Genomic DNA, 12,516 nt, shown 5'->3' on the forward strand with positions numbered 1-12,516 from the left:
ATTAAAACATACAATAAACAAAAACAGCTCACTCTTGTCTTGTCTTACGTTTAAAAAAAAAAACGTATTTTTTTCCACCTCCAAGAAAGGACTAGTGTTATCCATTATGTCTCCTTGTTTACCTAAATGCCAGGTAATGGGGCATTTTCCTTGCTTTACTTGAGGCAAAAAGCTATGTTTACTTTGAAACAGAGTAGACTTTAAATTATATGCATCTGTAGTGAACTTACTAGATTTTCACGTCAATGCATGTTTATTTTAATAATATGCACTGCAAATGGAGTATGTGTGAAATAGCATTAGAAAGTGTAGTGTACAGCACATGTACCAGTGGAGCTGATAGAGCTGATCATCAGACAGTTAGTCATGCCCTATCATCTCTTCCTACATTATCATGTACCATGTGTATGTAACCTGTTAAGTGCACTAGTTGGTTGGTTGTGCACATGGGTCATGCCCATTTGTGGCTGTTTGTGCAAGGTCATGGCCTAAATGTAACGTGATGAATGACCTACTCCCCCTACTCACCAACATTTTAGCAAGAGATCCAATACTTTCACTATATTGCCACAAGTTTTGCCACACCTGCCTTTACATGCACACTAACTTTATTGACATCCCATTCTTAATCTGTTGGCTTTAATATGGAGTTGGCCCACCCTTTGCAGCTATAACAGCTTCAACTCTTCTGGGAAGGCTCTCCACAAGGTTTAGGAGTGTGTTTATGGGAATTTTTGACCAATTATTTTAGAAGTGCATTTGTGAGGTCAGGCGCTCGTCTTCTCGTTGGACAAGAAGGCCTGGGTCGCAGTCTCTGCTCTAATTCATCCCAAAGGTTATCTATCCGGTTGAGGTCAGGACTCAGGACAGGACAGTCAAGTTCTTCTACACAAAACTTGCTCGCCCATGTCTTAAAGGGATAGTTCACCCAAACATGAAAATGTGATGTTTATCTGCTGTATGTGTAGGTGATGGTGTAGGTCAGGAGGATGTAGGTGTGTTTGTTTCTTCAGTAGAACACAAATGAAGATGGTTTAACTTCAACCGTTGCGGTCTGCTAGTCATAATGCATGTGAATGGGTAACAACTCTATGAGAGATAAAAAAAAAAAAAAAACATGCTTAGACAACATGCATAAAAAACCCTGCTGCTCGTGCTCATTGATGTCTTAAGACACAAACCAATTAAAACCTCCCTGTGTATTTATTTTTTTTGATGCAAAAAAAAAATTATACTTTTTGAATTTGAAACCTACTTTTTGAACTAAAACCACCAGTTTATGGCAGCAAATCATTGCCTTAACGATTGAGTCATGGAATCACTCAAATGATATTTCACAACAGCTTATTCATAGGGACAAAGTATCTTTTTTAGTGGGTTATTCATTCAACATGGATTAGTTCATTTAATGGCCCCCATAATATTTTGTTTTATGAATAACGGAGCTTTTAAACACAACAACAAAAAAACTTTTTATTTTAACTTCATGTATTTTTTTCCATCAGCACTTGAATGTGGGTATTATTTTATTTTTTTATATAAAGAAAAGCAACATTTTGAGCAAAAAGCTGATGGGGCATTTTTATTCATTGCGCTAGCATTTTTGCCCCAGACCCCGTTAATATCTGACTTTGTTTACATTATGTGTGTGTACTGTGTATAATTATTGTGTATATATAAATACACACACATACATGTATATGTATGTATAATATACATGTATGTATAATATACACATACATTATATACAATATATGACAAATTAAAGCATACTCCACAAGGCATCTTATCTCAGAGCTTCTCACCTTATCTACAAGGAATTTTTGAATTAGAGGCTGTTCTTTGAAGTCCTGCAAACCTAATGCCCTCCATTACCTAGCGTACGCTAGTTCGGTCAAACAATCTGTGAAAGTAATTTTAACAGAAGGCTAAATATAATTTTTTGCCCAACCAGTTGAACGTGAAAACTCTATGGTTTTGCAGGAATCGTCTGGGCTGTGTGACTATTTTAGCTTTAAAACTAAGAAATTCACAGAAAGGTGACAACTTTTGGGCACTAATCATTTTGTACCTACTATATTCAAAGATTGGAGTAACATTTATAGTTACTTAAAGTGACGCACTCAAAGTTTAAATCAAACCAGTGTGATCATGCTTCAAAGGGTTAATTATCAAATCTTTTATCAAAAAATTCGTGTCTTTTGGTAGTTGCTTTTAAATCGAATTGGCACAAAAATCTGAGTGGACACATGGCACCTCAGTTTGAATGGGCATTAAACACTGGGAAATGTAGGAAATGCGTAATGCAACTAGACAATTGGTTAAATGCAAAGACAGCAAGTGTGGGTATTGGGATGAGCCCATTGTCACTATGGCTGTAGATATTCCTCACGGCTATTCCAGCCCTGACAATATGAATGTTGTCAATGTGACACCCATGTATATAAGCAGGTTACATAAGTGTACAATATTCCAGAGTCAAGTGTTTTACCGTGTCTTTTTCTTAGTGAACAGTAGTTATGTAACTTAATTTTTAATTTGTTATGACATGGTTTTCATTAGCCTGTCCAGAAGTTGTTATTGTACAGATTAACGGGTCCCTTTCAGAATCCATATGTCATTTATGGTTTGAGGTCAGTAATGTCAGTGAGCTCTGTTCTCTAACTGCGGTTAGGTCTGGGAGAGAAGGCAAATGTTAACACAAACTCATACCTTCATGCTCGCTTCTATCTGCTGTCAGTAGATCCCAATCATAGCTCTGCAAGTCTAGCTATAGTTTATTTGTTGTTTCTATCTGTTCATCTGTTGAACATCCATTCATCTACAGACATGATCGCTACATCATTTTTTTTTTACTCTTTTTCCTGCCCCCCTCTTTTTTGATGGATGGATATTTTCTATTCTGTCTCTTGAGCTTCTTGGGGGAGTTTCCAGAACTTTGGAGTGCCTTTTTAGATTTAGTGCTTGTAAAACAGTCATCTCAGTCATCAAGGGGCTGCTCTCAAAATGAATTCACCAAGCCCCCGATCCCCCATTCCACTACCAGTCCAAAAGAGTTCTGTACAACTTTGAGGAATCTACAATTATTTAAAAAAAAATTCATACAGATATATCATTTAAAGTTCAAACACACTTGAATGAATTTGTGTTTCTTATGACTTCAAAAGGCCCATGTTGAAATGTTTGATGTTAGTTTAGCAGGCAGTTATACATTTTGCCTATGGATCAATTTAGTTGTTAAAAAAAAAAAATAATTCAGCTAGGTCGCATTAAATTAATCAAAAGTGACCATAACGAGTTTTACATTGTTACAGCGTGTCTATTTTAAATAAATGCTGTGCTTTTGAACTTTTTCTCAAAGAATGCTGGTAAAATCATGTTTCATGATTGCCATAGAAATATTAAGCAGCACATGTATGTGTATAGTATACATACATATACATATACATGCATGTGTGTGTATTTGTATATACACAATAATTATAAACAGTACGCACACATATTAGTAAACACAATTTTTTTTTTGGATGCAATTAATCGCCATCAATAGAATAGAATAGAATAGAATAGAATAGAATAGAATAGAATAGAATAGAATAGAATAGAAGGACCATGTGACACTGAAGACTTAAGTAATGATGCTAAATTTGTAGCTTTGTTATAAAATATCCACTCGCCTAAAGTTATAGTAATTATAAGGAACACCATACTAATACTGTTTTATACTAATACGCCTTCGAGTCGCGTTAATTCTATGTGGCATTCATTCAACAAGGTGCTGAAAGCATTCTTTAGAAATGTTAGTCCATATTGATAGGATGGCATCTTTACAGTTGATGGAGAATTGTGGGATGAACAATCCAGGGCACAAAGCTCCTTTTCCACCCCATCCCAAAGATGCTCTATTGGTTTGAGATCTGGTGACTGTGAGGGCCATTTTAGTACAGTGAACTCATTGTCATGTTCAAGAAACCAATTTGAAATTATTCGAGCTTTGTGACATGGTGCATTATCCTGCTGGAAGTAGCCATCAGAGGATGGGTACATGGTGGTCATAAAGGGGTGGTCATGGTCAGAAACAATGTTTCCGGCAAATTCTGATTCTTCTATCTGAATGTCTCAACAGAAATCAAGACTCATATTTCACGTTTCAGTCTTCAATTGTCCAATTGTAGTTAGCTTGTGCAAATGTTAGCCTCTTTTTCCTATTTGTAGTGGAGATGAGTGGTACCCGGTGGGGACTTCTGCTGTTGTAGCCCGTCTGCCTCAAGGTTGTGTGTGTTGTGGCTTCACAAATGCTTTGCTGCATACCTCGGTTGTAACAAATTGTTATTTCAGTCTAAGTAGCTTTTCTATCAGCTTGAATCAGTCGGCCCATTCTTCTTTGACCTCTAGCATCAACAAGGCATTTTCTGCCGCATACTTGATGTATTTTCCCTTTTCACACCATTCTTTGTAAACCCTAGAAATGGTTGTGCGTGAAAATCCCAGTAACTGAGCAGATTGTGAAATACTCAAACCGGCCCGTCTGGCACCAACAACCATGCCACACTCAAAATTGCTTAAATAATCTCTCTTTCACGCCTTAATGCATTGAAGCAACTGCCATGTGATTGGTTGATTAGATAATTGCATCAATGAGAAATTGAAATGGTGTTCCTAATAATCCTTTAGGTGAGTGTATGAAAATAGACTTATTAAATTGTAATATTTCACAACATTTCTGTTTTTTACTGTTTATAGTAAATGTGAACTTTTACAATGTTTTTTAAAACCATCCCAGGATGCACCTCATGAAGTTGAAATAATGAATATGCACAGTTGCTAATTAAGGATGGTGACTCTCACGAAGATACAAAATTAGAGAGTTTAATTTCTAAAATACTTCATGTTGAAAATGTTGTGAAGCAGCTGGAATATAATTGTGAACCTGTTGTCCCTTGTACTGTGTTTTGTTTGTAGGTGTGGTCGCTCAGCAGTGTACCGCACACGTGAAATGGCAGCAAGAGCCCTGGTTCCTTTTGTTCTGGTGACCCAAGTTCCCTCGACTATCGAAACTCTACTGGAGGAGCTGCCTGAAGAACCTGGACCAGGAATCCAACAAAACCACATCCATGGAACATTGCTTCAGGTGTGTTAGTCCTCTCTAATCACATGCGCTGTACAGGAATCCATGAAGTTGTTACATTACATACGCAACATCTATAAGATTATCAATTTATATGTATTTGGGGGGATTTTTTTTTAAATCCATTGTGATTGATTTGTTATGAATTAGTTTTAAATGACCCAATATGCTATTTTCTGAAAGATGCTGATCCCTGAATTATTCCCCTTTGAAACTATTAAAACATTGTTGTGTTTACTGCATTGCATAATACAACATTTGTATTGTTGGTACACCCAGGAATACATGGGGGCAAGCAATTGAAACAGCATTAAAGAATGTTACAGACTCTACTCAAACTTGCTTAACCCACATGGGTGCAACAGCAGTAAGTATTTTCGCTAATCTCTATGCCACGTCTATGACACAATAGATATTATTTGATAGAATCGATAGACATGGATAATCGAACCCCAAAAGTATTTAATTGATGGAACAGAATCTACATAAAACCTTGAAGTTAAGAGATAATAGTAGATTGAGAGTGTGAGATGTAGTTTTGACACTAAAGCTGGTTTCTAGGTATGAAACTGGAATTGTCTGCAAGCATATGTGTGTGGAAAGTTAGATGGACATATCTGTAGATAAATGCTGGGATGAAGATGTGCTCAGGTAAAGGAAGAGCTGGATTTGGTGTTCTCTCCTGTCATGGCAGTCATATATCTGCCCAAATCTCCTGCAAATGTGGAGGGAATTAGACTATGGAGAGGAAACATTGAGGTCCGAAGGAGGGATTTTGTCTGGGTGTAAAACTATATCATATGTTGTAAATATATAAAGACCCCCTGTGGTGAAAAACAAAACAAGTTTTTAATGTTGTTTATTTGACTATATGGTGTTTTTAATATGTTTAAGACAAGCCATGAGCAAATTCATAAGTCACCATTGCGGAGTGTTTTCTCTCTAAGGGGGGGTGAAATGGTGAAATGCTGTTTCATGCATACTGAGCTTTTTACACTGTTAAATACTTAGATTCCCATCCTAAACATTGAAAATATTTCAAAAAAATAAGTTAGACGTTTGATGCCGTATTTCTGTGTCAAAAATACTCCTTCCTTTTTCTCACAAGCTTCGGAGAGTTTTTTTTTTCGAGTATGGGTCCGCTTGACATCAACGGGTCTGAATGTCCTTGTATGGGCAGTACGGGCTCTTTTCCCGTGCGAGCGAGCGACCGGACTAGAGTGAGTCAGTGAGAGAGCAAACGCACGGCGCACATAAACACTGCACTTACTGCTGTCTCAGGACTTCACCAAAGCAATAATGTCACCAAAGAAGTGTGATTTTGATGGAGCGGTGACGATAAAGGTTCACAATCGTACTTTGGAAGCAGGTGGTGAGTAAAACTGCTTCAAATATCTGTGTGTAGTTGGATATCATCGCCTGAGTAAACATCAGTAAACACAATCGTATAGTTAATTTATCAATGAAGCATGCGATGTATGGCTTGTGTTTAAATACATTTGTTTAGCTGACCACTATAGGTATGAGATTGACTGAAACTGAGTGTTTCAACCCCCCTTTAAAGCTGCAGTAAACCAAAGAGTCTCAAAAACGCATTTTGAAATTGCACTTTTTCTCTATGTCAAAAAATGTTACCCTATAGAGCTGCATGATTATTCATTAAAAGACTTCAATATCAATTCAAACACCACATTATATAATTCCTACTTGACAAAGATTTGTCTTACTATTAAACCTGACTATTACACACCAGGGGCCAGATTCACGAAACATTCTTGATTGTTCTTAAAATAACATTTAAGAAGTTTTCATATTCCCGAAACGAATGTTAAGATAACATTTAAGTTAAGATGTTAAGATAACATTAAAGTGTTATCTTAATATGTTAAGATAACATTAAAGTAAGGATAACCTCCAACCTATCTTAAATATGCATGTAGGTCGTTTCAAATATTAACCATTAGAAATAATTACACATTTTTAGAAGGCAGACTGAGATGGTGACAGTTTGTGTAACATTAGCAACAGGCTTATCATATTAATTTACGTTATGTGTCAGTTGTAAAGAGAGAGACATTAAACGCATTTATCATTATGATACATCGATTTGTAGATGACCCTTTAGTTCACTCTTCCACTTATTCTGGCTGAATAAAATTATATGGCTGAAATAAACCAGTATTTCCACTTGCATATTCATGAATCTGCATATACTAAATGAAGCAAGGGTGTTACATTCAAGCTATTTTAAGGCACAGAGCATTTATTTTCACAGAGGAAAGAAAACGTTTAAATATGTAATTTTGTCAATTTTAAGGGATAAAATTATAGATTGCAGGGGGATTTATGGCTGCCCCTGAGTAAAGATTTTCTTAGTTAATTTAAGCCATTAGTTGACTAGTCGGTGGCCATTTTGGTATTATAGAATTATAGAAACAGGGAGTAGTTGCTGTTATTTGTTTAAAAAAAAAAACTATTTTATACATAGATGTTCTAGTGCACAAAGATATACAATGTCTGCATCTGATGATGTTACCGGCCTGTTTCTTCACTCTGGAGAAGTGCAAGTCCTGAAGGTTGTGCAGATGCACACCACTTATCCTTTCAGCTGTCCCACTGTTAGTCAGTCGCTGTCTTCTTTTTTGCTGGCTGACACAACCTCTTGTCTGTAAGCAGACTCATCCCCGTCTTGGATGAGGCCGATGACTCTGGTGTTTGTTTGCAAACTTCAGGAGCTTGACAGAGGGGTCTTTAGAGGTGTAGTCATTTCTATAGAGGGAGAAGAGAAGGGCAGTGGGGAGAGCACACACCCCTGAGGAGAGCCAGTGCTGATGGTGTGTGTTCTAGATATGAGTTTTCCCAGCCTGACTAGCTGCTGCCTGTCTGTCAGGATGTTGATGAGCCACTGATAGATGGATATGAGTTCAGAGAGTCAGTTTACTCAGGAGGGTATCCACGTTGATGGTGTTGAAAGCAGACCTAAAGTCCACAAACAGGATCCTTGCATAAGTCTCTGGTTTGTCCAGATGTTGCTGTAGTGCAGTCCCATGCTGACTGCATGATCCACAGACCTCTTCCACGATAAGCAAACTGCAGGGGGTCCAGCAAGGGTCTGTCCTTCAGGTTGGCCAACACCAGTCTCTCAAATGACTTCATGATCACAGAGCAGACGTCAAAGCATGACTATGTCTGTAGTCATTTAGTCCTGTGATGGGTTTTAGTTTCTTTGGTACGGGGAAGATTTGAAAGGCCTTGGGGACTTTACACAGCTCCAGTGATCTGTTGAAGATCAGTGCAAAGATGGATGACAGCTGGACAGCACAGGCTTTGAGGTCTTTGGCTTGTCTTATCTTTTGTTTCCTGAAGACCCGGCATACATCCTCCTCACAGATCGTAAGCAGTAGGGGGGAGGGGGTGTTGATGGTCATGTGGAGAGACGGTCAGAGTGGGTGTGGGGTGTGAGACCTGGCTTTTTAAACCTGGAGTAAAACACATTCAGATCATCGGACAGTCGTTGATTCTCCATGGTGCTAAGGTATGGTGTCTTTTAGCTGGTGATGACTCTCAGTCCCTTTCACACTGATGCAAGGTCGTTAGCTGAAAACGTGTTTTTCAGCTTTTCAGAGTAGCTTCTATCATCTCCTTATTTAGTGTTTATTAGCCTGTTTGCACAAGGTTTGTCCCCAATCCTGTAGACATCTGCTTTGGCCTGGTGAAGCTGTTTGAGTTTTGCAGAGAACCATGGCTTTTTGTTGTTATACGTTATGCATTACCATTTCCTGGTGGGAGCATACATGTCCTCACAGAAGCTGATGTAGGATGTCATTGTGTCAGTGAGCTCTTTGAGAGGTCATTGGCTGTGGCCTCAAAAAGACTCTAATCAGTGCAGTGAAACAGGCTTGTAAATCCTGCTCTGTTTGGTTCATCTCTTTACAGTTCTTACTACAGTCTTAGCAGATTTAAGTTTCTGCTGAGAGATGAACCAAAAAATCTCATTGCAACTCATGGGACATAGTGATCCTTTAAAACAGTGTAGCAGTAGTCCAGTATGTTACTGTCCCTGGGGCATGTGATGTGCTGTCTGTATTTAGGCATTTTGTGGGTGAAATTAGTTTAATAAGATCAGAATCATTCTCACCCAAGAATTTTTGTGTTTCACTTAGAAGTTTCAGTGCTTCCTTGGTTGTTTTGTTATTGATGTTTTAATCATGCTACTTGTCTCTAGGCAAGTAAAATGTTCTTTCTTTTTCCCTTTAAAAAAAACAAACACACATAGCGGACCAACGTTAACATTGAGCATTTATAATGGATGCTTTTCCAAAACATCGCACTGACCCCCAAACTTTTGAACTGTGGTGATATTTTTATATGTACACTATTCTATTTATAAAATGTGTTGGTTAACCTTTGTTTCGATAATCCATTTTACACATTCTAGTAACTTTACACATTCTATAAAGTAACTTTGCAACTACTAACACTCCTTAAATAGTTAGAAGACTGTTTATTTAATATCTGCTCACACTTGGTCTCCCAACAGGCATTCTACTGACTATAAGTAACTTTTTTTTATATCAACTTATTCTAGTAACCTGAACCCTAACAACTAGCCCTAACCTAACAGTCTACTACAGTGACAGTCTGCTAATACTATGAGAGTTAGTTGACATGTAGTTGCAAAGTTACTTCATTATTTATTTGTATGCACAGTTCCATTCTGTTTTGATCCTGTTTGCACCATAAAAGACCAATAAGCAAGCATATATCAAAAATAAATAAAAATATAATTACATGCACTATAAAAGAGACAGCAAATATATAGTGACAGGTCTGTTTAGTATTTGTTTATTTCAATTCACTGTGTCACAGTGACTCTCTTCTGACTCTTTGAATATGGAAATTCTGGATGTTTGTGCGTACAACAAGATTAGGGACAGATAACAGACGCTGAACATCTTGTCTGTGTGTGTGATGGGGGACTGGGGAGTGGTTTATAGTGTGAAGTATGTTCAGATCAGCTAGTGATAATGTACCGTTTTCATTGGAGAACTCATTGTGCTCATTGTGCTATCTGATGTGAATACCTGAACTGCATGCAGGAGTGGCGTACGTGTGTACTGCAGCATCAGCTAAGAGATGGATAAAGATGGCACTGCCTATGCATGGCTTTGTTTAGTTTTTTCTGTGTTCGTTATAAAATCCTTAAAGGCATAGTTCACCCAAAAATGTTGTAATTATTTACTTTCTTGTGTCGTTCAAAACCCAAAACACTAAACTTATTTTTGGGAGAACTACCCCTTTAAACTCAAGTGAATCTTTTATGTGCTGTGAGAGTGGACTAAAATTATATATATATATAATATTCTAGACCTTGTGTTCTATAGCTTGTGAATAATGTGAATAGGACTTGCAAAACGTACCACCATGTTATTAATGTAGGTTGTTTGCAAGGGCATTGCTTTTATTTGCTAAGAAAACATATCAGATGTTGCTTGATGTTGAATGTTGCTTCTCGACAAATAACCACTTTCCATCTTTAATGACGTACGTGAAAGCAGAACTAGTGACTGTCTTCTGTAAACAGAAGCATAAACAAACAAATTAAATATTAGCTTAATGCTATTTCAAGTACTCACCAGGTTTCTGAAGCACCCCCGCTATCGTTTGTCATCATTTATCTTTTGTAGTAGCCCCTTGAGGAAACATTAAGACAGGTTTATTGTTGCAAATAGCTCCAAACATTTCCTCCATTGCATAATTCCACCTAGCAGCAGCAATACCATTGTCTCTTTTCGCCATTTTTGAAATCTGTGTACGGAAGAGCTTCTGTGCTTCTATTGGTCAAATTCAGTGTGTCAGATGTGACAGAATCCATCGTGGAGGACCAGAAAAAACCTGTCGGGACATTGTGAAGCGCCACAGGCACGGCATCAGTTGTCATCCACTATGGCTGCATCCGAAAGCTTACAGACCTCCAGTGGTGAAAATCAAGTTTTTTTTAAAATTGTTTGAATGTGGTGTTTTTAACATGCTTTCAGACAAACCATATGCAAGTCTACACCAGTGGTCGCCAACCCATCGATCGTCTTTTAAATAACCAAAAAATAAGTAACAACACATTATCAAGGCTCGAAACACAAAATGTATTCTGTGCAACCTCAAAATTCGCACCGCACAATTGACCGGTCATTCTGTGACACTTGAGCTAAAAAAATAAATATGCCATCTTAATGTTGTGGTTAGGGATCAGATCATCTGTATTGTGAGATTTGTTTAGCTGAACCCATCATAAGACTGGTCATAACTTGTTTGTATGTAGATTGTTCTAATTTGAGTCAGAATACATTTTCCCCAAGTTTTAAATGATAATCTGGTTTTAGATATCACCCACCATAAAGTTTAATCACAATTTTAGGTGTAAACAATCTCTGTAGTACAAACGATTCATCACTTTAACTTTCCTTTGGACATTACTGACCATAAGCAATTGTAACAGTGTGCTTATGTTTAAATAGAAAACCGATATATTATGGCTAGAGAAAGTGAAATACGAAAATAAATTAAAAAAAGCCTCTGGGTGGAAGGAAAACAGGTTTCAGATGTTGTTCTCTCAGCCCTGAATTAAATACTTTTTGTTTTTTGTTGAAGCGGATGTAAGCCTACATAAAAATAGCTTCAGTGTATGTACACCTTCCTTAACACAACACGCCCACAATCCTTGATTTGCATTACAGTGTAGATACCAGGATGAAATGAAGAAGTGTGTCAGCACAGTGTTTCAGTGCCATTCTGATTACAAAACCAGCTCTGCTGAGTAAAACGCTTGAACCCTGCAGAGTTCACTTAAAAATCGCTGTTGACATAACTCACTGGTTCCCCTTAGAAGCCGGCTAACGAGGGAAACAGATTGAGCAGCACTAACTTAACCTGACGCATCAGCAACAACTTTTTTTTCAAAAAGTCCTAGGTAACATGCAGGTTCCACAGGGAAATTAATCCACTGTGTGTTTTGAAAACATTAAATCAGATCAGCAGCCACACTGCACTCAATGTGGGTCCTCCATGGGCGCGCGCGCACACGCTCTCGAGGTAGTGTTTACTGATTCAGCCCTCTAACCATTGTCTTTTGTTGTTGTTGTTTTATCTAGGCGCAGTCCATTCTTTATTTATATATATATTTTAAAGCAGTCCCAGTCTGATTTGATTTTGTTTTGAAAAAGAGAGAACATGCTGATTATTTATTACATTTTTCCCTTTCATCATTGATGACAGAGAAAATATACTTAAAAAAATAAAAAATTTGATTTAAAGATGTGAACTAATAATGTTATTATCAAATAAATATTGCATTAATATAAAGACACCAGACAGAGGTATTTGTGTAAAGG

General features: G+C 37.5%; 1 protein-coding gene across 4 annotated transcripts in view; it reads left to right on the forward strand.

The window, feature by feature from the left end:
* Positions 1-12,516, forward strand: part of thada (THADA armadillo repeat containing) — a 139,709-nt gene that overhangs the window by 83,670 nt on the left and 43,523 nt on the right. For all 4 annotated transcript variants that reach the window (XM_067421398.1, XM_067421396.1, XM_067421397.1 and 1 more), the window contains one exon: positions 4,963-5,131. In XM_067421398.1, coding sequence (XP_067277499.1) covers positions 4,963-5,131 — 169 coding nt within the window. The remainder of the gene's footprint in view (positions 1-4,962; positions 5,132-12,516) is intronic.

This window comes from Pseudorasbora parva, chromosome 17 (genome assembly GCF_024679245.1).
Source record: "Pseudorasbora parva isolate DD20220531a chromosome 17, ASM2467924v1, whole genome shotgun sequence".
NCBI classification, from domain to species: Eukaryota; Metazoa; Chordata; class Actinopteri; order Cypriniformes; family Gobionidae; genus Pseudorasbora; species Pseudorasbora parva.